This window comes from Coturnix japonica, chromosome 21 (genome assembly GCF_054131305.1).
Source record: "Coturnix japonica strain WE chromosome 21, WE-NBRP24, whole genome shotgun sequence".
NCBI classification, from domain to species: domain Eukaryota; kingdom Metazoa; phylum Chordata; class Aves; order Galliformes; family Phasianidae; genus Coturnix; species Coturnix japonica.
Window position 1 is genome coordinate 11,327,214 of NC_140683.1, and position 25,115 is coordinate 11,352,328.

At 52.5% G+C, this 25,115-nt stretch overlaps 3 protein-coding genes across 30 annotated transcripts; 2 read left to right on the forward strand and 1 right to left on the reverse strand.

Annotated features, from left to right (window-relative positions):
• Positions 1-374: 374 nt before the first annotated feature.
• On the reverse strand, positions 375-10,404 carry DPP7 (dipeptidyl peptidase 7). Of its 3 annotated transcripts, XM_015878710.3 has the most exons (13): positions 9,366-9,493; positions 9,069-9,182; positions 8,570-8,709; positions 8,044-8,207; positions 6,905-7,040; positions 4,883-4,964; positions 4,174-4,340; positions 3,589-3,649; positions 3,101-3,219; positions 2,864-3,020; positions 2,607-2,671; positions 1,832-1,902; positions 375-746 (listed from the first exon to the last, which is right to left on the reverse strand). In XM_015878710.3, exons 1-13 carry the CDS (start codon positions 9,445-9,447, stop codon positions 644-646), a joined length of 1,461 nt encoding a protein of 486 aa, XP_015734196.2. In that variant the 5' UTR covers positions 9,448-9,493; the 3' UTR covers positions 375-643. The 3 variants fall into 3 exon arrangements, with proteins under 3 accessions (XP_015734196.2, XP_085377124.1, XP_085377125.1); XM_085520998.1 differs by lacking the exons at positions 375-746; positions 1,832-1,902; positions 2,607-2,671; ... (4 more) ...; positions 4,883-4,964; positions 6,905-7,040 and adding an exon at positions 7,105-7,286 and having other exon boundaries at positions 9,366-10,404; XM_085520999.1 differs by lacking the exons at positions 375-746; positions 1,832-1,902; positions 2,607-2,671; ... (4 more) ...; positions 4,883-4,964; positions 6,905-7,040 and adding an exon at positions 7,276-7,390 and having other exon boundaries at positions 9,366-10,404.
• On the forward strand, positions 9,543-21,354 carry LOC107321631 (dual specificity testis-specific protein kinase 1-like). 4 transcript variants are annotated; one of them, XM_085521000.1, is made up of 10 exons: positions 11,474-11,531; positions 13,831-13,929; positions 14,151-14,514; positions 15,739-15,860; positions 15,998-16,046; positions 16,471-16,620; positions 16,985-17,158; positions 17,315-17,398; positions 18,017-18,103; positions 18,722-21,354. In XM_085521000.1, the coding sequence occupies exons 3-10, from the start codon at positions 14,329-14,331 to the stop codon at positions 18,821-18,823; spliced, it is 954 nt and encodes a 317-aa protein (XP_085377126.1). In that variant the 5' UTR covers positions 11,474-11,531; positions 13,831-13,929; positions 14,151-14,328; the 3' UTR covers positions 18,824-21,354. The 4 variants fall into 4 exon arrangements, with proteins under 4 accessions (XP_015734198.2, XP_015734199.2, XP_085377126.1 ...); XM_015878712.3 differs by lacking the exons at positions 11,474-11,531; positions 13,831-13,929 and adding an exon at positions 9,543-9,698; XM_015878713.3 differs by lacking the exons at positions 11,474-11,531; positions 13,831-13,929 and adding an exon at positions 11,097-11,244.
• A 178-nt stretch (positions 21,355-21,532) lies between these two features.
• On the forward strand, positions 21,533-25,100 carry CFAP119 (cilia and flagella associated protein 119). 23 transcript variants are annotated; one of them, XM_085521003.1, is made up of 8 exons: positions 21,533-21,696; positions 22,146-22,177; positions 22,434-22,499; positions 23,148-23,293; positions 23,370-23,440; positions 23,836-24,048; positions 24,135-24,249; positions 24,928-25,100. In XM_085521003.1, the coding sequence occupies exons 1-8, from the start codon at positions 21,550-21,552 to the stop codon at positions 25,086-25,088; spliced, it is 951 nt and encodes a 316-aa protein (XP_085377129.1). In that variant the 5' UTR covers positions 21,533-21,549; the 3' UTR covers positions 25,089-25,100. The 23 variants fall into 23 exon arrangements, 21 of the variants coding, with proteins under 21 accessions (XP_085377129.1, XP_085377127.1, XP_085377136.1 ...); XM_085521001.1 differs by having other exon boundaries at positions 23,932-24,048; XM_085521010.1 differs by having other exon boundaries at positions 23,971-24,048.
• The last annotated feature ends 15 nt before the right edge of the window (positions 25,101-25,115 follow it).

Below are 25,115 nucleotides of genomic sequence, written 5' to 3' on the forward strand. Positions count from 1 at the left end.
CTGCAAGAGGGAAGGGGAGAGGAATCTGATCAATGCTTCTAAGTGTCTTATGGGCAGGAGTCGAGTGGATGGGGCCAGGCTCTGCTGAGTGGTGCCCAACAACAGGACAAGAGGTGATGGGCACAAACTAACCTGCCTCGATGTCTTCCACTGCAGCCTGCTCAAATGAACCTGCTTTAGGATCTAACAGGAATCTTCAGAGGTTCTTTCCAACCCCTGCAATTCTGTAATTCTGTGATTTGTGCAGTTAGTCACCTGTGAATCCATGTGTATAATGACTATACCTCTGCTTTCCCTCTAGACAGAAAATAAAAAGGAGATGACTAATAACTGACCTTCATCCTACTCAACACATTGTTCAGGACATCAATGACTCCTGGACCTTCAGGAAAATTTTATTCTTTCCACCATTCCAAGTACCTTCTTGTGATGAGCAGGTGAGCATGAAACCCATACAACAGTTTTTACTTCAGTCAGTAATTTAGCCTTTTTGTTTTCTTCTGCTGCTTGAATTAGTACTGCAGAGGACTCAACACCTCCAGCAGCACAGCTCTGCAGCCTCAGGCAGTCTGGCAGCACCTGAGCATGGCTCCCGTGGGTGCACTCACTGCCAGCCCCCTGCTGGTGCTCCGGAGTGTTGCTCTCATGCTCTTTCCACCCTTGCAGATTTCACCCAGTTGCTGATGATACTTGCTTCTAACTTGCGTGCCTCTATGACAGATGGGGGGTCAGCCTGGTTGTGTCCCCTGGGGACAGCAGAGAAGCATCAGAAAAATTGAGTGCACCCTCAGAAAGTTCACAAATTACACCAAATTGAGCAGTGCAGTCAATAGGCTGTAGGGAAAGGAAGCCATCCAGAGGGATCTAGACAGGCTGGAGAATTGAACCCATGTGAACCTAATGAGGTTCAACAAAGCCAAGTGCAAGGTGCTGCACTTGGCTGGGGCAATCCCAGGTTTTTATACAGACTGGGGGAAGATCTCCTTGAGAGCAGCCCTGTGGAGAAGGCAGTGGGGGTCCTGCTGGATGAGAAACTGGGCACGAGCCAGCACTGTGTGCCTGCAGCCCAGAAGGCCAACTGTATGCTGGGCTGCATTAAAAAATGGGTGGCCAGCAGGGAGAGGGAGGTGATTGTCTGCCTCTGCTCAGCTCTTGTGAGGTCCCATGTGCAGTACTGTGTCCAGGCCTGGGTCCCCCAGTAAAAGAAAGATACAGAGCTCTTGGAGTGGGTCCAGAGGAGGACCACTAAGATGATCAGAGGACTGGAGTACCTCTCCTATGAGGAAAGATTGAGGGTACTGGGCTTGTTTAGCTTGGAGAAGAGAATACTTGAAAGGAGCATATAAACAGGAGGGGGAATGGCTGTTTATGAGGCTTAATAGTGACAGGACAAGGGGGAATGGTTTCAGACTGACACAGGGAAAGTTTAGGTTGGATCTTAGAAGGAAGTTTTTCACCCAGAAAGTGGTGATGCACTGGAACAGGTTGCCCAAGGAGGCTGTGGATGCTCCATTGCTGGAGGCGTTCAAGGCCAGGCTGGATGTGGCTCTGGGCAGCCTGGGCTGATGGTTGGAGACCCTGCACATAGCAGGGAGTTGGAACTGGATAAGTATTGTGGTCTTATTCAACCCATGCTATTCTATGATTCAATGACTTTGAAACATTAAGAGCTTTTGTATTAGGTTTAAAAAAGGATTCTTTTTGAATGATGCTAAGCAACATGGTATCCAGTTCTGCTTAAATATAATTATCTCCTAGGTCCTTGGCCCAGGAGAGGAGTTTGGCAAAGGAAACATCACTGCCTGGAAGCTGTCAGTGCACACATACTCACCGCAGATCCAGGTGATGAGCACCTCCCTGAATGGTCACGGCAGTCAGTGAAGGACTCAGGCTGCTATTTATCTGGAATGACAGCAGCAGAGAGAAACTCACCAAGTGAACAGGCAAAACTGGACATCAGTTCTGAAAACTGGATGAAGAGCTGGGAAGGACACGGGAAAAGTGTGCTAAGAGCTCAACTAACTCCGCATCCTGCTTTGGGTCCTTTATAACCAGAATTCAGTTTTGTTGAATCTAAACTGAAGTGCTTCTTGCTTTGGCTGCTGGTTACAGCAACTGCCTGATCTCACAACGTATGTGGAGAAGGGAGAGATCAAAGAGCACTGAGCTGTCTATGCCGAGACTGTCTCAAAACAGAACTACAACAGGTTTTCAGAATTATAGGATCACGGAGAGGTTTGGGTTGGATGAGACTTTAAAGCCCACTCAGTTCCAAGCCCTGCTGCAGCCACGGGCACCTTCCATAGAGCAAGTTGCCCAGAGCCCCATCTGACCTGTCTCGGAGTACCCCCAGGGTTGGGGCAGACTATCCTGCTGAACCTGCCGCTCATGAAGCTACCGTTGCCAGAGCAATGTTCCTGACTGTGGCATCTCACCACTCCAAGTGCCTGTCATTAATGTCCCCAGGGACTGCAGCATAAAACAGCCACATGCAGAAATTCACAAGGGCTAACGCTGACTAGCAGGGCTGCTCTGAAAGAGCTGTGGGCAGTGCTTGCCCCAAAAGGCAGCTCTCTGTGCTTGGAGGCGGCAGTGTGTGCACTTACCCCACCTCCAGCCCACGGGTCCAAGTCTCCATTTGAAAAGATGATGTTGCTTGCACTTTGCAGGTCTGAAATTCAAAGATGACACGTGAGAGCCTCCTCCCTGCCCAGCAGCCGCAGCAAACAGTAACAGCAAACACAGATAAGTACTTCCACCTCAAGCTGTGACTTTCACGTATGTCTCAGCCCGGTGGAACACAGGGAGAGAACTGCACAGCAGCACAGAGGGCTGAGCAAGCAGCACCTCTCAGCAGACATACCTCCTCCCCAGAAGTTGATCTGCAGCCACTGTGCTCGTGGCCTCACGCGCCATCGGCTCCAACAGTACTGCTCTCTCATGGCCTCTGTGAAGGGCATCTCAGGGAACATGTCTGTCACGTTGTTGCTGTTGAAAGTTAAGTTGATCTCCGTACACACCTGAAACAGAACCCGAGCTGGCACGGAGGAGCAGTTGGTGGTGCAATGGCTGCTGCCTGCTGGCATCCCCAGTGCCTCACCTGGTAGTCCCAGGCCTCAGCATCAGCACCGGTGCCGCAGCCCGTGGGGTCAGCACAAAACTGGTACAGCTGGTACACATCATAGCACTGCACTGAGCCAGAGGAGTTGTAGAACACCCCTGCCAAGTGGGAAGGGCACAAACAGACTCATCGGTGTGGTATTCTCTGCTGATTCATCCACAGGCTCTGTGCAGGCCAGGATCAGCTGGGGGGTGGCTGGGGTTGTGGCAGGCGCAGAGCAAGGCACCTGCTGTAGGTTACAGTCACAGCTTCATATCTTGCTGCTGCCTGCGGATTACACCCCACTCTGCAACGAGCTCCCAGGGGCTCTGCTCACCGCTGTGACCCACCTGTCAGCCCCTGCACCTCCAGCACAATGCCCCAGCACCGTGCATGGGAACCCACATAACAGTAAGACAACCCTACATACAGGTGCATCTGGAGAATAAGATAGTAAATAAAAGATCCATCTGATACGATTAACTCACCAACAAGAGCTGCCAGGCCTTGAACTGGGTCTGTGTGGGCAAGGATTTGTTCACAGCCAACCTGCATGAGACATGTTAAAGGCAAACTGCACACAGGACAGACAACAGTCTACACTGCAGAGGGGCTAAGCTGGAAGTTAAAAGCATTGCTTGCACATCTTTCCAATGGACAAAAGCAACATTTATCTTTTTATTTTCTCTCTCTCCAGTAAAAAAATACATAGTCAAAGGGAGAAAGCAGCTGTCTGGAGGCCAGTGATAACCAACAAATCCTTCCTCCTCCAATCAAAGTATTTTAAGGCCCTTCTCAAGCAAACTTAGAACTACTTCTATTTTACTATTTGTTAAACAGACCCTAAAAAGGAACTGCATGGCCAGGGACAGCTTCTTCTGTGCCCCCACACATCACAGCCTGTGTGATCCCTTGGAAAGCATGTATTTTGCTCCAGGTGAGATTTGAACCATACATGCCAGCTGTTCTCTTAGGCACAAGGCCAGAGGCACTTGCAGCCCCCAGCTCTGGTCACTGAGGTTCATGACCCTCTCTGCACACACCGCATTTCTCACCTGTGTCCTGGTACTCACCTTCACTGGATTAGCAGGGAGGTGCCCCATAAAATCAGTTTTGTAGGGGTAGTTCATCATGGCAATCATGGTGAAGGCATTTCTAGCAAAACCAAAAAGCTGGTAAACATCCTCCTTGCTAGAAATCTTGTTGCATGTGGCCATTTTGCTGCTGATATCATCATAAGCTGCAGAAGGAAGGCAAATAAAAAGTACAAACTTCAACTGAGTAAATTGTGATCAGGCTTCAGCATCTTGTTTCACTTTGGAGTCATGTGATATTGGAACACATAGGTGAGGTTTCCAGCGGGGAGGATATGTTACACCTAAGTTTACAAACACAAATGTTCAGGAGCAGTCTTCCCCTGTGACTTCCTGACCCTGTGCTGATCCACTGCTTGCATCTCGCCTTGCTGAGCCACAGAAACCTCCGTGGGGAATACAGTGGCAGCAGCACGCTCCTAGGCAGAATGTTCCAAATGGATGCAGTCAAAGCAGCTCACTACAAGGCTTTCCTGCCCAGCACCCTGCTTGGCAAGATTGTTGTTTTTTTAACTGCAGAAAAGCTGGTTTCAATCAAAAAATCAATTATATGAGCAGAAAGATCGGGTGGGCATCTGCACTGATTTAGCAAAACCAGTTTAAGACCTAATAGAAATAAAACAGAACCAACTTCATTTCCCACCCCTGGCCTGCCTGCTGACTGCCACGTGTGGTGGTTTGTCCTTACCTCCACTCAGGAACAGATCCCTGATCTGCTGGAAGGCTCTTCGGACAGCAGTGACACAGCCTGGGATGGACTTCTGAAAATCCTGAAGGGACAGGAAAGTCGTGGTGTTACAGCTGCACAGAGGATACACCAGCTGTACTGGGAGGTGGCAGCTTACCAGCCTGGAGAGGACAGAGTCTCACCTGCACCTTCAGATGCAGTGATACCGGTGCTTCTGCCTCCAGCTCCAGGCAGCCAGCACATCCCAGCACAAACTACACCTGGACAGCTCAGAGCAAGCAGCAGCTGCTGCACCAGGTCTGTGCTGTCAGACAGAACCTCGTGCGCCCAGAGGAGCCATCAGACTGAACATGAAGCCATCAGATCACACATTCCTCAGCTGGGACATAGAACAGCTGCCAGGCTGCTCAGCCCCAGAGATGCTGCTTTAAAACACAACTGTCATCACACTGTTCCATGTCTATGAGCAGGAGCCACATGGGGCTGAGAACTAGCCAGATGGCCAAGAAAGCTATGTTGCTTTTTCTTAGGAAAACCATTGCTAGTCCTCTTGACAAAGCATGTCAAGGTATGTCTGAAGGGCTGTGGCTGCTGCAACAAGCTGTTCCTGTCACTGAAGTCTCCAGCAACCCAAACTATTTCTCTTATATCAGCATGTAAGGCGGTTTGCCATCTGCTGGCAATGTGTACTTTGTAGTTTAACAACAGGAACTAGCAGGGCTCCCCCACAGTGCCCTCACACTCCAGAGCAATGGCAGGTAACCCAGGCACTTTCCTCAAAATTACATTGCCTCAAATGAAAACAGATGTGGGACCCTCTCTTTGATTCCTCTTTCTTTGTCTGAAAGTTTCTCTTGCAAAAATCACTTTGGAATTTTTGTGGGCATGCCCTTTGCAGCCCCTTAGCAGCACCCTGCTGCACACGTCTTTGCTGTGGCAGCAGGGAAGGCAGTGGGCACATAGAATCTGGTCTTGTGTAAATGCCATAAAAAAAATAACACGTATGCCCTTTGCTCAGTCCCCCTCCCCAGCAAGCTGTAGGATCATGAAACGTGCGGGAGGTGCTCAATAAAAGTCACAGAGAAAGTTGTTTTGAAACAAGGTGCTCTGACTCAGAAGCAGAGAGCAGAAGAGAGCTCCTGCAATGATTCATGAAAGCCCTGTGCCTCGATTAGCATTAACATCTCTGGCGCATGTTTGCTTCTTTCACCAAGAAGAGCAGAATTCAGCCTTCAGATGCACAGATCGCTACAATTGAAACATATGGAAGGTGGAAGGAATTACTTTGAGAACAGCACGAAGAGCTTGTTTATGATCCCAGCCCAGGGGCTGACTTACCACTGCATAGAATATGTTTTAAAATGAACGAGAAACATTGTTTTCCCCACACAAAAAGGTCAAGGCTCCAGTTTCAGGGGTGTAGTGACTCACAGCACATTCACAACTGAAGCAAGAGTTGTCAGATGAATGGGGCTTCTGAAAAGTAATTACCTTCCTCTAGGGAAGAATTCCCACTGCAGAGCCCATTACATAATGGAGCAGTACTGTATATTTTGTTTTAAAATGTGCAATTTTAAGGCAAGATGTATTTTGTTCTTTAAATACTTAAAAGTTTCAAGTACTTGAGTTTATTTCAACAAAACTCTTCTTTCTTTACACTTAGCAGTAATGCTGTCTGTGCTGTAAATGTTTGCATTAAAATTAAGTTTGTGTATGCAACAAGGTCACAAGGACCACGTTTCATAACAGGTAGGCACCTGTTTTCTAGATGTGCCACCCACACCTAGAAATTCATGTCACTGATACTAAAGGTACTGGGAAAATTTGTGCTGCCCATGAGAGCAGTGCTTTTGGGTCCTGAGCTGCCACAGACACAGCAGCCATCAGCTGCAGTTCTTCCTTACAGGTCTGCCCAAGCAGTCACATTGTGAAGGTACATGTCTGGTGGAAGGCACTGAAAAGAAAAAACCCTGGCTTCTTATAGGAAGAAGGATAATGTTCCTGAAAAGAGCCACCACTTACAGCTGTTACATCTCTGAAGAACTGAGCAGGATCTCCAATCCCAGCCACAGACAGCACAGGAGCACTGGCAGCTAATGCCCCATCCACAACGTTTGGGTATTTCATCCTCATGTAAGCACTCAACATTCCTCCATAGCTGGCACAGGAGAGAGAAAAGTGTTATTTCCTTTAACAGACAGTTGATGTTGTAAAGCTGGATGTTCAGGCCAGTAGTCACAAGCTCACCACACCCAGAGCAACAAGAAGCTTAGGGAAACCCATCCTCACTTGGAGAACAAAAAAAGCAGCAGATATGGCTGATAAGCAGCACACTGTGTTCTTACCCTCTGCCCCCTAGACCCTCAGGTCAGTTCTTCCAGGAATACAGCAGCCCAATTTGCTTCTGCAGATAAAGGTAAACGCTGCCCCAATATCCAACACCACTGCACTCCAAGACCTGACAGTTTCAACACAGAGCCAGCTGGGGCTCAAGTCAAGTGTCATTGCCTAATGGGGGAAAGAGACATTTCCCACACAGGACTATAAAGATTGTATAAGCAAGGGCTATCGAGCAGAGGGCATCCATGAACACTACAGAACAGGCAACACTGCAGTGCTGAGGGGAGGGTGGTGGTCATCCTGGGCAGCCCACGTAGCAGCAGCACAGCAGAGAATGAGAGACATTAACAGAGGTCACATGAAATCTTAAAGCCACCTCAAGGGCTTCAGCCACAGGTCTGCAGACGTATCAAGACTGTTTGATAAACCCAAGGGCACAAACATTACTCAGATGCAAACTGCTGAGGAGTGCAAAGCAATGGATTCTTCTCTAAGCCAACCCTTGGAAACAGGTTTTAGCTGAAACCTGACAAGAAATTTCAGTTCCACTGATTAAAGTCTGGCAAAGCTATAAGCAACTGAAGGGAGATTTTCTTCCCAGAAACTTCCAGAAGCTGGAGCATAGGAAGTTCTGCACAAATGTGCACAAGGACTTTACGGTGAGGGTGATGGAGCACTGGGACAGGCTGCCCAGGGGGGCTGTGGAGTCTCCTTCTCTGGAGATATTCAAAACCCACCTGGAGGCAAGTAGACCTATGAGAATAACACAACTGTGGCTGGAAAAGGATACAGAAAAGGGTACAACTATACACAACCTTTACCTGCCTCCAAAAGCAATGACAGGGCAGCCCACAGCTCCATACTGCTGCTTAAGCTCAGTAATTAGCACTGCGTAGTCAGCGAGGGCTTGTTCCACGGTGAGTAGATGAATATTCTTTAGCTGCATTGACTCAAGTCCAAACGGAAGAGATTTTCCATAGTACCTCTGAAAGGAAAGAGAGATTCTGCAGAAATGATGGTGTCTCTGTGTCCTTACTACCGGACTGGGATAAGTGTGCTCAGACAGGAAGTGGAAACTGCACACAGCGTCCACTAATTCATTCATAACTGAGCAAATGCCTTGTCTCCTGAAGCTGCCTTATATGAGATAAACAGAGTCCTCGAGAATGTATTCTCTGGAATCTAGAGAGATCAGACAAAAAACTAGAGCTGCTACCATAATGAGAAAGCCTATGGCAGGTATGCCCCAGCTTCATGGCGAGATGCTACTATTCTTCTGGACATGTAGAAAGCTGAAGTTGGTAATGTTAGCACAACTCCAGTGTGCACAGTGACTGCCATACTCACATGCTCGGCAAAAATCACAAGAGCTTGCTGCTGCTCTGCTAATTCAAATATGAAGTCCGAGTTCTCAGCAAAAGTCCAGATGTCACCTTCATTGCCAGTGTAGAAAAAAATCGGTCCAAACCCTTTCTTCCAGAACTTTGCTGAATGAGACAATTGACAGAAGACGTGAGAAATGTGTCAGAGCACGAAAGGACTCGGTTTTGTGTGTCTGGGCAGAAGCTTCATGAGGAAACACTGCAAATAGGTTGATCCCCAAGGGCTTCTGTCCGCAGATCACTGCTCGGGCAGGAAGCCCACCCGCCCGTCCCTCAGCCCCGCTGCTCGGCACAGCGGGCGGCGCTGCAGCTGCAGGGCTACGGGCGATGGGAAGCACGGACCCGGAGCGGAAGGGAAGAGAAGAGAAGAGAAGGGAAGGGAAGGGGGCCGGGGGCTGCGGTGGGGCCGGGGACAAGCAGAGGAAAACGCGCGGCCCCGCCCGGCCCCGGCGCTCGGGACCCACCTGAGAGCAGGAACCGCTGCGGGAACGTCTCGTTGCCGCCGGCCTCGAAGCGGAAGTGGTCCCGCACCTGCAAGAAGCGCCGCTCCTCCAGGCCGGGCCCCGCCGGGCGGGCGGCTGCAGAAGGAGCAGTCAGCACCGGGACACCGGGACACCGGCAGCGCCCGCAGACACCGCCCCACGGCACGGCCCGGCCCGGAGCGCCCGGTGTCTCCCGGTCCGACTGAAGGCTCCCTCCTAGAGGGGGCAGCTCTGGGCCCGGGGTTGTGAGAAACGAAGGGTCCCGGCTCGAGCACCCACCGGGCACAGCGCGGACCGGCGGCAGAAACGAGAGGAGGCAGAGGAGCAGCAGCAACAGCAGCAGCGGCGGCCCCGTCCCCATCGCACCGTCCCGCTCCGCACGCGGACACGACCACCGGTGGCTGCGCACGTGACCCCAGTAGCAGCACGTGACAGTACCTCTTTCCTCACGTGACCGCGCGGGCGCCATGCTTTGTACCGGGGCATCTTCCGGCGCGTTTCCTCCGGCGAGTGGGACCCGCTGTGCGCAGCGAGCGGAGGAGCCACAGCCGGGACGGACCGTGGAGGTCCGGGGCCATAAAGGAAGAGGAGCTGACTTGTTCCTACTGAGCTGTAAGAGCGTGGGGACACCCAGGGATGCTGAGGGACGAAGTTGCCTGCGGTGAATGGGAGGTTTCTTCATTGAGGCCTTTTGTGCAGCTCAGTCCCAGTGAAAACGCATCTGCAGAACGAAGGTTCTACTCGTGGGTGGAGCAAAAGGCCAAAGACTGAATGAGACACGGAGAGACAGAAAGGAGCCAATAATCACGGAATGGGCTGGGTTGAAAAGGACCCCAATGCTCATAAAGCTCCAACCCCCTGCTGTGTGCAGGGTCACCAACCAGCAGCCCAGGCTGCCCAGAGCCACATCCAGCCTGGCCTTGAATGCCTGCAGGGATGGGGCATCCACAGCCTCCTTGGGCAACCTGTGAACAGTGCGTCACCACCCTCTGGGGGAAAAACTTCCTCCTAAGATCCAACCTGAACCTGCCCTGTCTCAGTTTCAAACCATTCTGCCTTGTCCTATCACTGCCGTCCCTCGTAAACAGCTGTTCCCCTCCTGTTTATACTCTCCATTCAAGTACTGAAAGGCCACAATGAGGTCTCCCCAGAGCCTTCTCTTCTCCAAGATGTTCAAGAGTACTGGTCCCAAGACGGACCCCCTTGGGAACACCACCCATCACTGGCCTCAGCCTGGACCATTTCCCCTTTCTCCTTTATCAGAGGGGGTGCACTCTTTGTCTTTCCTGTTTTTGCTAATGCACCTGCAGAAACCCTTCTTGTTACTCTTCGCATCCCTTGCATTTCTGCTGCTGGCTGAAAGGAGGTATACACCAAACAGTCCCTGCTTGGTAGGAACAGTGTATCCTGAAGCTGTAGCCTGGTTTGGCTGAGCATGGTCACACTGGGCAGTTCTGGTTTTGTTGCTGCCCTGACTCTCTGTGACAGCAGGGCTGATCGCTCCCTGCTGCTGCAGCAGAGGCGCTGCTGGAGATGTTACTTACAGCTGTTGCTTAGCAACCGTGTGTGCAAGACAGCAGGAAACGGGCTTTAAACCCTCTTCAGATCAGGTATCCAGCAGCCTTCAAGAGTCTCAATTACCGGTTACATCTAAATGCTGCCCTTTGCTCGGCAGCAGCTTTCGGTGGTGTGTTCTGCAGAATCACGTGGCTGTGTGACCCTTGGAGGCATCCTGCAGGAAAGTAGTTCTGTTGCTCCCCTTGTTAAGGATTGTTTTATAGGGGTAGAAGAGGCTGCAAGATGTGGCTGGGGTTTGGGGAGAGCTGGGCAGTGCTCTCTTGATGTCTGTAGCCACGAGACGTTCCTTTGCACGTGTCCATATGCAGAGCCAGTACTTGCCCCCATTACAACCAGCTGCGTCCCTGTCCCAGCTGCCTCCATCTAGCATGTGACCCAGATTTGGTTGGCTTGCCCTCAGTGCATAACCCCACTGGCTGCTGGGTTTGCAGCGCCCATTGCACAAGTAGGGGGGTTGCTCTGCTAATTCTCTGTGGGGGTTCATGGAGAGCAGGATCCTTGCGAGGCTGGAACAGGAGGTAGAGCCGGTGAGGGGACATGAGCTGCTGCCAGAGACGGGAAGAGAAAGCACGTTCCTCAGGTTGGGGTTCCGTGGTTTCTGGCTTCGTGTGAGTGCCGGGTCGTCCCGGTGACAGGGTCAGTCTCCATGTACCGGTGGGGTCCGACAACAGCGTCCTCGTGAGACAGACTGTCTGGGGTTGTGCTGCCGCTGCGCGCTCCTCGTCTCGGGGTGACCCGCAGCCCCGGCGCGGGGGGAACTTCTCCACCTCCGGGGGCCACGGAGGGAGGAGCCGCGGGCAGCGCGGGGCGGTGTCACGGGCTGCTCGGTCCGAGGAAACGGGTGCGGAGGAGCTGCGGGGCGAGCGGGTGAGTGCGAGAGTGCGTGAGTGCCGGCCGTCACCTGCTGCGGGCGGCTGCTGGTCTGTGAAGCCTTGTCGGCTGGCGGCCTCGGGAGGGGACAGAGCTGGTGCTGGGTTCCAGAGCCCGCTTTGTGCGTGGCCCTGGCAGGGCTGAGCTGGGCTGCAATTCCCAGCTGCAGCCCCCCCGTGCATTTACAAGCAGGCTGGGGGAAGAAAGCTGGTACAGGGGAAGGCTGTGGGGTTTGGGTTTTCTGGGGCAGCAGCTCTGTGGCTCCTGCTCTGTCTGATAGTGGCTGAGAGGGCCACAGGTGATGGATGGACACCTCTGGGCAAGGAGTGAGGTGTCACTGCCTGCACTGCCTCGCGATGCCAAGTGCGCTGGCAGCTCTGACCTGTGTCAGTGTGGTGTGATGAGTGGGTGAGTCTGGGAAGAGTCCGTGTGCTGTGAGTCTGCCTGGGACGATTTACCTTCAGTTTTCCTATCTCATAGCAATATTAAGGTCTTTGCAAACCAGGGCAAGAAAGGTTGGGGCTCCCATCTGTGCGGAGCTGGCATTGTCTCAGGACTCAGGCTACTTCACTGTGTTGCTACAAAAATGGTCATCTCAGGTACAAGTTTGTTCTCTTCTTGAGTTTCCATGGTCCACTGTTTCCAGCTGTGTTGGCTTCACAGGGTCCTTCACTTCCATCACCTGCTGGTAGAGGAGATCAGCAATTGGTGAGATGTGGGTCTGTGTTGGCTGTCTTTTCACTCACCTTGTTCTTCCACTTCGGAGGGACAGATGTAGGTAGAGCACAGGGCTCAGGACCTTTCCAAAGCAGTGCCTTGGTTACTTCTGTCACCAAGCCCTTTTCAGATGGCTTTCCACCTGTAAAATGGAGTCACTCCCCGCCCGGCTTCCAGAGTGCAGAGCCCTGTTTGTAGCCCCTAAACATACCCTGGGCAGGGCACGCGCAGAGTGTTTGGTGGTGGTCCTGTTCAGTGTTTTTAGTGGGAGTCATGTGGGATTGGCCTTGTGACTGCTAAGGTGTTACGGAATTTTTTCTTCCTTCTGTGCTATTTCTGTTTCAAAGGGATCTGTGTGCCTCATCAGTCACCATTTCGCAAAGCAAGCTCCAATCAAAGCCTTTGCAGCTGACTTTCCTGGGGAATGTTTTCCTTTGATTTTTGTCACATTTCTCATTCTTCAAACCTCCACAGGCTGGGAGGTTGCAGGACAGCCTGGATCTGTTGGGATGCTTGGTGGGAGAAGTCCCAGAGGAGGGCTGTGCCTCAGGTTTGCTTTTCAAAATACAAGCAGCTGTGCCTGTGTAGTGCCCACTCAGACCAGCACGCAGCTTCAGGTGCTCCAAGCCTTGTGGGGATGTGCTCAGCCCTGCTGCCTGTAGCCGGGGAGTCCCTGAGAAGTACCCGTGTTCCATGTCCCCCTCTCCCCTGGCTCCAAAGAAGCCATGACATAAGTCTTGGCATTTTGGAAGGCCGTTTTCTTCCCCTGCCTACTGTGTGTCAGCCCTCATCCGGGGACAAATGCGTTTCTGGGAAGAAAATAAAGGCTGGTATAATGCTCAGGGCATCCTGGCGTGCCGAGGGCATAGTGGGGATTCTTCTGTGGACAAAGGGACAATTGATGAATTGGGTCATGGCAGGAGGAGATGGTATGTGGGAAAAGCAGGGAACAGAGGGGGCTGTGGAAAGGACACCATTCCTGTGCAGGGGCAGCTCCCTGCAGCCTGCTTGGCTGGAGAGGAGCTGTGCGTGCCTGTGTGGGCACCCTGCAGGCAGGCAGGGCGAGTTCCTGCCCCCATGCTCTCTTGGCAGCTCTCCCCCTGCATCTTGGCTGCAGAGGGTGGGGAGGTTGGTGCAAATGTTGTGGTGTGCAAACCTGGGACAGGAGCTTGGAGAGGGCAGAGCTTCTTTGGCTTCAGCTGGAAGCTTTGGAGAGTCACCCTTCTGCCAGTTGTTGTCTTCTTTGGTTATGGTCTGAGAGGGGAAAATGCTCAGATGGCTTGCAAGGTACCTAGAAGTAGTGTTTGCTCAGGCATCGGCCTCAGAATCCCATTTTCCACTTCCCCTGTATTTGCCTTCCCTGTGTCTGGGGGAAAGTAGCGGGGAGCACTTCTTTGGAGAATTTTGAACATGGTCCTAACAAAGGCAGAAAGGGTCTGGGGGGAGAGGGCTGTCAAGATATTATCAGTGGAGAAGTGGGACAATTTAATAGAAGGATTTGGGGAGTTAGAGACAGATTTGAGATACACAGAGAGGCAGGGAGTTGCTGGGGCATTTTCCCCTTATGTCTTCCCTTCAGGTCTTCTATTGGACAGAGGGCACCCACCGAGCCAAGACCCTTTTAAGATGGCACATTTTGCATGGCACACTCAGGAGAAGGCCTGTCTGGAGGTCTGCGGTAATGAACGTGGTGTTAGTGCTGCATGACCTGTGTTAGGAGCACAGTTCTGATGTGGTGGCTTGTAGCCCGGTATGAGTGGTCAGATCAGGCCGTGTTCCCTGGGTTTTCCTTGGGCTCCGCTGTCAGGCAGTGAAGGTGATGCGTTCTGCCTGTCCTAGATCTGCAGGAAGTGTAGGTGAATGTATATTAATGTAGCATCTTTAAATTCTCTTCTGAAGGAGTCTGAATGCAACCTACCTGAGGCAGGCCTGAGCCCAGAGCACCTCTGCACAGAGACAGCGTGTGCGCTGGGGTGCGTGTCTGCTCTCCCTCTGCTCCCCAGTGCGGGAGTTGGGTCGGAGCACACGTGCTGCTGTCTGCTCCCTGCCGAGTGCACCTTTCAGCTGCTGCTCCGTGATGTGCGAGGCCGGGCTGCTGGCACCGGAGCCCTCTGAGGCAGCGCGGCACTATGGCGAGTCCTCGGACACCTGCTGCCGCATGGACCGCTGGCAGAGGCTGCGCACCGCCGTCCGGAGGCTGGAGTTCTGGGAGAGCTTCAGTGCTGAGCTGGTTGGCAGCGGCTTCTTCTCCAAGGTGTACAAGGTGAGAGCACCGGGGCCAACCTGAGCGGTGAGGCGGCTGCTCTGGGGGAACTCAGAAAGGGGGGAAAACAACTGCATGTGGTCTGGGAGTGACAGGACAGTGGGGGGATGGCTTTAAGCTAGTCGGGTCTGATTGAGGTGAAAAGCTTTTGATTGAGCTGGAAATCCTTTATTCAGATAGCATTTTTAGCCCTCTCAGGAAGCACAGAACCAGTGTACCAATTACTTTTCTCCTCTCCCTCTCCACTGCTGATCTTCAGCCCAGGTGTGCTGTAGCATTTGCACCACTGCTTGTTCTGGGGGGGATGATGGGGCTTTGAGCTCCTTCCCTGCAACCCTCAGTCTTCTCTTTGAGCAGCAGAAGGAAGAGAAGACCTGGCAACTGAGGCAGCATCTCAGAGAGTGCAGTGCCACCAGGTCTGCCCACATCATCCTCCTCCCCAGTGTGGCTGCTGGCACTGAGCTTGTTTGCTGGGCTGTGGTGCAGACCCTGTGAACACAAGCTGGGTCTGGCTGCACTGGTGCCTTTACCTTGGCTAGCTGCAGCTGGGGGTACGGGTTTTGAGTGAAAATGCAATGACTTTCTACAGTGGAAGGTGAAAAGAAAATGTCAGAAAGTAAAGCTGTAGTGAAATGCTGTGGCTCATGTAGAAGACAGTGGAGGGAGACTTGCAACAAGGCAAGGCCTTTGTTGGGACTTGACATTTTCTGGGACTTGAGCGTCACCACTGCTGGACACTCTGGTTTCTGGTGTTCCTCTGGGGCTGGGCATTCTCAGCCCTGAGCAGCAGCGCTCCCACTGGGAAGCACCACAGAGGAGTGAGGGGGAGGCAGAAGGGACTTGTGGTGTGAGCAGCAGTGATGAGATCCAGGCAGGAAGGAGAGGGGGATATGGACAGATGGGGGCACTGAAGTAAGGGGAGGGGAGAAGGTCAGCTCTTCGGTAACTCAGTTTGGACTGAGAAACTGCTCCAGCCAAAGTGACTCAAATTTTGGCTGAGTGTCCTGGTGTGCTGGCACAGGAGGGGGCTAGCTGCCCCCAGTCACCATGTCAGGCATTGCAAAGTGGAGCTGGTGTGGGAAGGACAGCACCTTGCACTTGTGCTGGTGGCTGTCCAAAGCTCTGGGCATCAGGGAAACAGGTGCCAAGGCTTTGGCTGGGAAGGGGTGCAGCTGTCTGGAGGGGATGGCAGGCACCTGGAGGCTGACACATATTTTGCTCCAGGTGACCCAAGCTGCTGCTTGTAAAGTGATGGTGGTGAAGATCTACAAGAACGATGTGGACCAGGAGGTGATAGTGCGTGAGATCAGCCTGCTGCAGAAGCTCTCCCACCCCAACATCGTCAGGTAGGCATGACCTCTGGCCATGGGAGGGGGCACATATGGGGCTGGAGCTGTCTCAGTGTCTCTGTGGCAGTTCTGTGGGGAGGGATTGAATGGAACCTTGATGGCTTGTTTTCTTTGTTTTGGTGCATCCTGCTTAGGTACCTTGGGATATGCGTAAAGGATGACAAGCTGTACCCCATTCTGGAGGTAAAATGTTATTGCCTTTAGTGTGCTTTGGGCAAGCAAGGAGCTGTGAGTGACTCTGGATGAGCAGGCTGCCTTGGGGAGGCTTCTGTTCCGCTCTGCTCCACAGCCTCTCATGGCTGGAGCTGGGCACAGGCACTGTAAGGCTGTGAGGTTCAGGCAGAGTGGCCATAAAGGGTTTTGTGGTGGCCCAGTACCACCACAGGACCAGGACAGGCCAGTGTGGGGGAGCAGAGGAACAGGATTTGAGGAGCAAGTGTATAGGGATGCAGCCTGGCAGTGCCTTTGAAGTGACTCTGACACAGTGTTGTGGATGAACAAGAAAGCCTGGGGTGGCACTGGGATACCTGATTTTGTTCCTACACCTGGGGGGCTCCAGGAGACCCTACGTCCAGCTACACAGGTGCCGTCTTTTGTCTGTTCACAGTATGTGAATGGGGGCTGCCTGGAGGAGCTCCTGGCCAGCAAAGACATTGATTTGTCATGGAAAGAGAAACTGGACTTAGCTTCTGACATCACCAGGGGCATGATCTACCTGCACTCCAAGAACATCTACCACCGAGATCTCAACTCTAAGGTACACAGCTGGAAGGGAGCTGTATTGGGGACGCCACAGAGGCTATATGGGGCAGTGACCTGGAGACCTCGTTTTATGTGTCCTCTGCTCCATGCTTATAGCCCTGTGGGCAAGGAAAATTTCTTGGTAAAACCTGCCATGACACTGTATTCATTGCACTGTGAGTGTGTGTTGTGGGCAGTGAGCTGATGGAGGTGGGCTGAGGAACAACTCCTTCCCACTACTTCTGACTTCAGGTGTGATCAACCCAGCCCTGGCCTGTGCTGCATGCCCAGGTTGCAACCTATCATGGCAGTAGGGCTCTGTAGCATCTGTCCCCTTCCTTGCCACATCCCATGCCATGTCCCTGTGGTTCTCCTTTCAGAACTGCCTCATTCGAGTGACATCACGTGGCCGTGAGGCGCTAGTTGCAGACTTTGGGCTGGCCAGAGAAGTGGTGGAGCTGCCTGTGCAGTATGCAGAGAGGAAGTTGTCCCTGGTGGGCTCTGCCTACTGGATGGCTCCTGAGATGCTGCGGGGAGAGCCCTATGACCGGAAGGTATGGCACTGCTTCCAGCTCCTGGCTCATCAGCGCAGCTCCCGCACGAGATGGCGGGCATCCCCTAATGGAGGAACCTGCTGATGTTAGTGCTCCTCTTTCCTGTAGTTTGCCTTCTGTGCATGCCTGAGCCCACCTCTCCCACCCTTCTTGCAGGTGGATGTGTTTTCCTTTGGCATTGTGCTCTGTGAAATCCTAGGGAGGATCCCAGCAGATCCTGAAGTACTTCCCAGAACTCAGGTAATAATTCCCACAGCCAAATTTAACAGTATTTTCTCCATGATTCTGGATGGAAGCTTCTCTCTGGGCCATGCAGAGTTGCATGCATATATGTGTGCACACTGAGGTGTCACTCCAGAATTTTAATAATGAGAAAATCTGATGACAAAATGTTCAGTACACAAATGGAATCATCTGTTTATCAAAATTTTGGTTGCACCAACAAAACGAGAAGCGACTCTTTTGTTTAGAGGTGTTAATTCCAAATGCTCCACTTGGTACTGGCATTTCAGCATCTACACTGAAGCAGAAAATGAAACACAAGTGTCATCGAAGGAGTATGTAGATTGATCTGAAAGTAATACCTCCTATTTGTTTCCATGGAATTTAAACAGATACAGTGAACATAGTAAGTCATCTAGATACTTCCCCCTGCCTTTTATCCTGGTGGCTGGGAGGTAAAAGGATGGCATTCCAGCTGAGAGGAGCATAAAACCCAGGCAAGGCCCATCTCCATAAGTGAGGGTTTAGGTGGGACATGCTTGAACAGGAGAAGAGCCTGTTTTCCCAGTTTTCCTGGGGAAGCTCCATCCCCCCCTGCCCAGCTGGCTACTGCCCCACACTCTCCCCTTCCCTCAGGACTACGGCCTGGATGTCACTGCCTTCTGCAGGATGGTCAGTGGATGCCCCCGGCGGGTGCTGGACCTTGCTGCCTGTTGCTGTCGGGTGAGTCCTCCCTGTTCCTCATGAATAACTCATGGAGTGACACAGCAACTGGCTGTGATCTGCGTGGGTGTTGTACCTCTGACAGACATCTGCTGAAGTGAGGTGTTCAGTGACAGCTTCTGATAGTGTTGCTGGGACTGCTCTGTGCCCAGGCTGGAGTGCGGGCTGGTGCGGCTCTGCCAGGTATGGGCAGCCTCAGGGTGGCATAGTGGGGTGACCTGGACTAAGGGGTGCCCCCACCATGTTGCTGGGTTTTCTCCTGTAAGGAATGCATCTTGACCTTCAAAAGGAAAAAGAATCAATCCCAGCTTTGGGGACACCCGCTGGCACTGGGAGGACAGGGGAGGGGACAACTCCCCCTGCCCCCTCTAGCTTTTCCCCTGATCCTGTCCTGCTCAGGCTGCCTTTGGGCTGAGCAGTTCTCACACCCCACTGGTGTCAGGAGATGTCAGGCCAGCTTTCAGTGTGTGATGCCAGGAAGCTCTTTGTGCACGTGCACAAAGTCTGGGCAGTTCTGGCACTGGGTGAGTGCTGTTTGGCCATGGGGGACCTGGGAGAGCTGCTGCACTGTACCCACCTGTCTGGGATGTCCTCTTCAGTTCTCCCTTCTCATTCCAGGTGGAAGCTATTAAGAGGCCATATTTCTCTGATATCCTGGATGAGTTGGAAGACATTGCAGAGAGCCTAGAGCCCAGGAGGGACAATCCACTTTTGAGTTGAGCTGTGGGCCCCCTGCGAAGCCCAGTGGATGGACTGTAAATGGAAGGTCAGAAGTGAAGAAAGAAGGTAGAGAACAGAACTAAGTGACCCAATGGAGAGGAGACTTAATCAAGGTCTTATCTGAGGCTTTTAACGGATGTAATTCAGACAGCAAACAGCCTTTTTTTGTTAGCTTGATAAAAGTAAATGATCCTGGAGGGCAGGTCAGGGACCTGGATTCCCTTTGAGGTTGCTTTCCAAATCCCCTACAGAAATGCAGCCCTCTCTTGCTTCCCCATGCTCTCTGGGCTTCAGGCCTTCCCCTTCCATGTCCCTTCTGTCCTTGGGGAACATCTGTGGGGACTGGGATCCCTTTAGAACAAAGCTGGGGGCTTTGGGGCACACAGAGAGCCTCAGAGTTGCCTTACACTTCAACGCCTTAAGACCCTCCTTGGGTGGCCTTGCAGGGATGCCTGCATTTTGTAGCGATGCTGATGGGATCCCCTGACACGTGCATGGGGCACACCAGCATCTGGCGAGGTTTTGGGAAGCAGTGTGGGTGGTGTGCCTCACCAAGGTGTGAGTCAACCAACCAATATCTCCACTCAGAACTGGTGCTGTGCTCTGTCCTAGTGCTGCAGCTATCTGGATTTCTTCCCACAGCCCTCTGTCAGGGTCTGGAGATGAGAGGGATGCACCTCTCATCCTCCCACAGATACTGGTCTCCAGTTCATTTGGTTGCCCAGCCTCACTGGGAGGGATATGTTCTACTTAGGACCAAAATATCTATGGTTGTCAATAGGTGTGACAGCTGTATGGTGGTGGAGAGCTGTATCTCTTCTTATTGACTGTAACCTCTTGGAGTAGGGGCCCTTTGTGCACTAAAAAGCACTTGTAGATTATATAATGAGGTGTGCAAATAGCACTGTAGACCTATGTGTGGACCTCATCTCGAGCTCTTGGGCAGAATTTGGTGTCGTGTGTGACCCAGTGCCTCTGCGCCCTGGCACCCACACACAGGAGCAGTGGTAGTGTGCCAAGACAGATGTTGCGGTGGAGTGCAGTGTTTTCAGCAGACATTCCTCATGATAAGGAACATGAAACACACTGAATGGCACCAGGATCATTGGCTCAGCCACTTGTCCAGAGAACCCTCTATCCCTAGAGCTACCATTGTGCTTCTCTCGGCTATGACAGTTGCGCACAGGAAACCTGCTCAGCAGAGACACACACCAGCAAACAGCTTCCTGCTGGGAAATGCTGCCAGTAGGAGGAGTGAAGCCTTGGGAAGCAGGAGACCAAAAAGGATGGAAGCTTTTTAACTTGATGGAAGGCAGAGTGCCTGCTTTTTGATTTGGAGTGAAATGGACCGCAAAGGCAGTGGAAACAGCGCTGATATACCCTTGTGTCTTCAGGGGCAGCCAGCCACCACCAGCACTGCAGCAGTTGATCCCTCACTGCTGTGGGCTTGCCCCAGACCACCAGCACTGTCCCCAGCACTTGGACATGGTGTGAGGATCATTGCGAGCTGGGAACCATCTCTCATGGGCCACCAGGGTCTGCAGGCTGCCCTGGAGGCAGAGGGCAGCAGTTGGATGCAGCTGGTCTGGGTTATGCAGCTCACAGCAGGGAATAACACTTTCTGTTGGCTGGCATCCATATGGCTGTGAGACTGCATCTGCTTGGCATCCTGAGGGCAGCCATAGGTGGATGCAGAGCTGCATTTCTGCTGGGCTTTCTGACTGCCCCATCTACTCTCTTGGAAAAGATATCTGGCCGCGTGCTGAGTCTCAGGTGACAAAGGAGATCTTTGCTAGAAGGACCTGTTGTGCTTTTGTTGCCTGGCTCCATGGCCATTTCATCCTGTGCAGAGTGCTGAAGCACAGCACCATCTTCATGCTCTGTCAGTACAGCCAGCAGGATGAAACCTTGGTGAAGACAGGGCACCGTCAGCTGTGAGAAAGTGGTGCTTTGTCTATTATAAATATTATCAGGTATGACTTACATTTGTCTTGGGAAATGCAGTGTTCTTTCTTTGTATCCATTCAGATCTGTGGGCTGCTTTGTCCTTACAATTTGTCTGGGGCAGCCTCCAAAAATGCTCATTGGAAATAGGCTTTTTCCTTTCATTACTTGGGAGGCACCTTCTGTTGCTCCTCAGCTATTCGCTATTTCAGGTCTCGGTGTCTCCTGCAGTTTCAGCTGATTTATGGCACCGGGCAAAGGGAAACGTAACGATGAACTGGGACGTGACGTCACAGCTGTTCCTGTAAGGAATGGAACCAGGTGTTATAACGTGCTGTGTGTGGTTGTTACATAGAGCGCGGTGTTCTCTATAGCTAATAATAACATAGAGTAGATATTTATGATGATAATTTGAAGTGTTACAAGCTATGACAATAATTATCAATCAAACCGTATAATAATCTAAAAAATAAATATACATTAAAATGTGTATATATACATATGTACATCGTATGTTATCTATAACATTGTAAAGTATATTTGCTAAACAAGCTCTATTGTTTAATACAGCCATGAAATAACCGCTACGCGCTGATTCGTCAGTTCCTTTCTAACGGGATTCCGGCCCTGCCGCCTCGCAAGGACGGCGATGCGGATTGGCTGGCGTTCTTTCTCCACCGGCCGTAGGGGAGCAGTGAGAGCTTCTCTGATTGGTCGTCGCTTTCTGCGCCTTTCAGCAACCCTCCTGCCGATTGGCTGCCTCCTGTGGTGCGGCGGCAGCCATGGCGACGGCCGGCAGCGGGGAGGTGGGAGCGCGGGGGGCGGCTGGTGGTGGCGGTGGCCGCGCCCCGTCTGCAGCTTCGGCCTGTGCCGTGTTACGGTGGCGGCCCGCAGGCCGCGGGGAAGGGCTCGCGGTGACGGACAAGAAGGTCCCGCCAGCGGTTTGGTTTCCCGTGTCCCCGGGGTCGGGGGCTGAGGCGGGTTTGCTGAGGTTTGAAGCGCCCTGAGCCTGATGTGGGCCTGGGAGCGGCCCTGACCAGCGGCGGGACTGTGCCCTTACCAGCGCTGTGACAGATGGCGCTGCCGGCTGATACAGCCCTGCCAATGGTATAGCCCTGCCATTGATATAGCCCTGCCATTGATATAGCCCTGCCAGCTTTATATAGCCCTGCCAATGGTATAGCCCTGCCAGCTTTATATAGCCCTGCCAGCTGGTATAGCCCTGCCAGCTGGATCACAGATGTCATGTACCCATCCCCACTGCGGATGGTGCTGGCCGTGCAGGGGGTAGTGCTGGGGGCTCCCTCATTCCTCGACTTGGGGCTGGGCACTGGCTTTGGCAGTGGCTGTGCTCACAGCTCTGCTCCTTTTGTCCAAGCCTGACAGCTGTGAAACCGGGATCTGTCAGTGGTGAGTATGGCCCTATTCTGAAATAACCACCGTGGTTCTGCTTTACCCTCTTGTCCCCAGCCATGCTCAGGTCTCCTCAGCTGTCCACAGTTGTCCCTTCCTCCTTTCTGTCCCTTATTCTTCTCAGGATCTGCATATCTGGGTGCCCACATTCCCAGCTGTCTTCCTTCTCCCTCAGATTCCACTGTCTTTATCTGTCCCCATGTCCCGTGTCCTCTCCCTACTGCAGTTCCCTAGTTTAGCTCTGTCTCTGCAGGACAGACCTGGATGTAGTGGCCATGGAGCGACTTCAGGCAGCCCCAACCCTGCAGGATCGACGTGAGTAAGTGAGGGGACAGGGTTGTCTGTAGGGATCTTGGACACTTAGGACGCTCTAGAGCACCCTGGGCTACCCTGAGTCACTTGAGATAACCAGGAGAAAAAACACCTGGGGGCTCAGCCACCAAAACAAGAACAGGGCACCCTGGAGACACCTGAAGAATGCCTTTGGGAATCCCTAAAAAAAAATAAATAAATAGGCCTGAGACCACTAAGACAACCCTGGTACCTCACCTCAGGATAGCCAGGGATGTCACTTGGTTAACTCCATTCACTGTTACATTCCTGTAGTCTTCCTGTCATCCATGTGGTATGCTGGTTCTCTGTCAGTCCCAGTGTCTCATTCACGACAACTTAGAATGCAGTGAATATGTCGCTTCCTAAGATGCTCCTGTATCTCTCACCGGTGTTGTTCTCCCTTGCAGCCCTCTGAGTGTCCATGTTTTCCCCATAGGCTGTTACCACTGTACCCTACCTCTTAGTGTTTCAGTGTATCTCTGTTCCTCTCCCTGAAAGTGTCCACACTGCATCTCTGAACGATGTTCTGATCCCTTTTGGTTTCCCTGCTGTGTTGTCCCAGGTTGTCCCTTTCATGTCCATGTTCCCCCTGGTGTCCCTGTCGGGCCCTCTAATGGTATGCTTGTTCTTCCAGTGTACTGGCTGAAGTCCTGCCGGGTCCCCCTGTCCTTCTGGATGCCTATGAGGCAGCTGTGGAACTGGGCCAGGAGTTAGGGCTGTCCCCAGGGCCACTCTCGGCCCTGTTGGCCATTGTGCGTCGTGCTATCTCCATGTGTGCCCGTGAGTGCAGGGCCAGGAGGGGGTGGCAGTGGACACAGAACTGCAAAGGTCTCACCACTGACTGCCCCAACCCCAGAGACACCCCTGCCTGATGTGGAGGAGTGTTATGCCTATGTCAGTGAGCTGCTGCTGCGCCATGCTGTGCACGTGAGTCTTCACCCCTCATACACTTACTGGCCCCCAGGTGCTCCTTTCACCCCTGCATGCTCAGTGGTACCAATGTGCTCCCTATGCACTCCCCAGCATCCTCACAGCAACCTAAATATGTCTCATGAAGTTATTAAGTTATTGATACTGGCACACTCCATCTATGCTTACCGAAGCCTGCATGGTCTTCACATCCTCCCCATGCACTTGTAGGGTTTCCTGTGCTCCTTGCATACTTTCCACATGCTTACTTATGTCCCCAGCATTCCTGGCATTCCTGTTGGTGCCTTCATGTTCTACAAACTTTTGCCTTGTACTTGATTGACGCAGCACACTCTTGCGCACTTCTGCAGCCTCACCAGAACCTGCATGTTCCTTGTGCTCTACACCCTCAGACTCCTGACACCCTCCCCTTCTCTCCCACACCCACTACATGCTTCCCAGCCACTGACTTTCTCTTGCCTGCTGCTGCCACGGTGCCATCGCTGCAGCATCCTCCAGACAGTGTGGCTGTATTTGGGCTGACCCAGGTTGCCTGCATCGCAGCTCACCTCTTTGGAACTGTCCTTCGGCACGCCAAGCTTTATGCCTATGTCCTTACACCTCAGGTGAGCGCAACGCTGTTGAAAGTAAATGGGCAATGGAGGTGAGGTCTGCCCTGATTCTGATGCCTGTCTTCTGTCCCTGTGCCCAGGTTTGCCTTGATTTGACCCTGGTTTATGTGGATAGTCCTGAGCATGGCCCAGAGGGAGAGGTGCCTACCACTCTCCCCGAGGAAGAAGGAGAGACTTCTGGGAATCCCAACACAGGTGGGATCCCCCTGGCTGAGGGTTTATGAGGGATTTTAAGTTTAGGGAAGTACAGGGTAATGAAAGGGACTGTGGAGGAGCACCCTTATATCTGGAGCACCCTAGGGTCTCAGGGGGCTGGAAGATCATGGTCAGGGCAATGGCTTCCTGGGGGCACACAGTGGCCCCAATGGTCTGGTGGGATTAAAGGGGCACCTTGTGATTACAATGAGGGCCTTGTGAAGCACCACAGCATGCAGAAGGATCAAGGGGAGTCCTTAGGGTTGTGAGGTTCTGGGTGAAGTCTGGAAGGCAGATCTAGACCATGGGTGGCCTTGGGAACTCCCAAGAGCAGCCTATACATTGCTTCATTCCGGTGGTTCTTCTGTGGCTTTTTTTGTCCATCAGCAGCTTTGTCTTGAACCCTGTCTTCTTGTCTTGCTGTGTTCCTGGTGACACATGTCCCTTGTGTTCCCAGTCTCTGCTGTGCCCTGTGCCACGTTCTTAATCTGGCCCTCCTGCCCTTTGCTCCCAAGCACTTCCTTGCCACTCGTATCAAGCTGTAGCTTCTGTCACCCTCTGTGCCTTGTTTGCATGTACCCCCAGCTTTAGTGTCTGATCTCTGCTCACTCATATCCCCTCCATCTTCCCACATCCCCTTTGTCCTCATACCTAATGCTGCTGTATGTCTGTTCCTAGAGCCTCCTTTCCAGGAAGCAGCAGTACCTGAGCTAGTGCAGGTTCCCGCAGAGGTGTATTTGAGTAAAGAGGATGTCTCTGGGTCCCTCCGGGCCTCTCCTAGGAGCAAGAAACACCTTAGAAGATCTCAGGGATCCCGCCAAGGAAATAAAAGACATTAGGCTATGCCAGTATCTCTGTAGTATCTG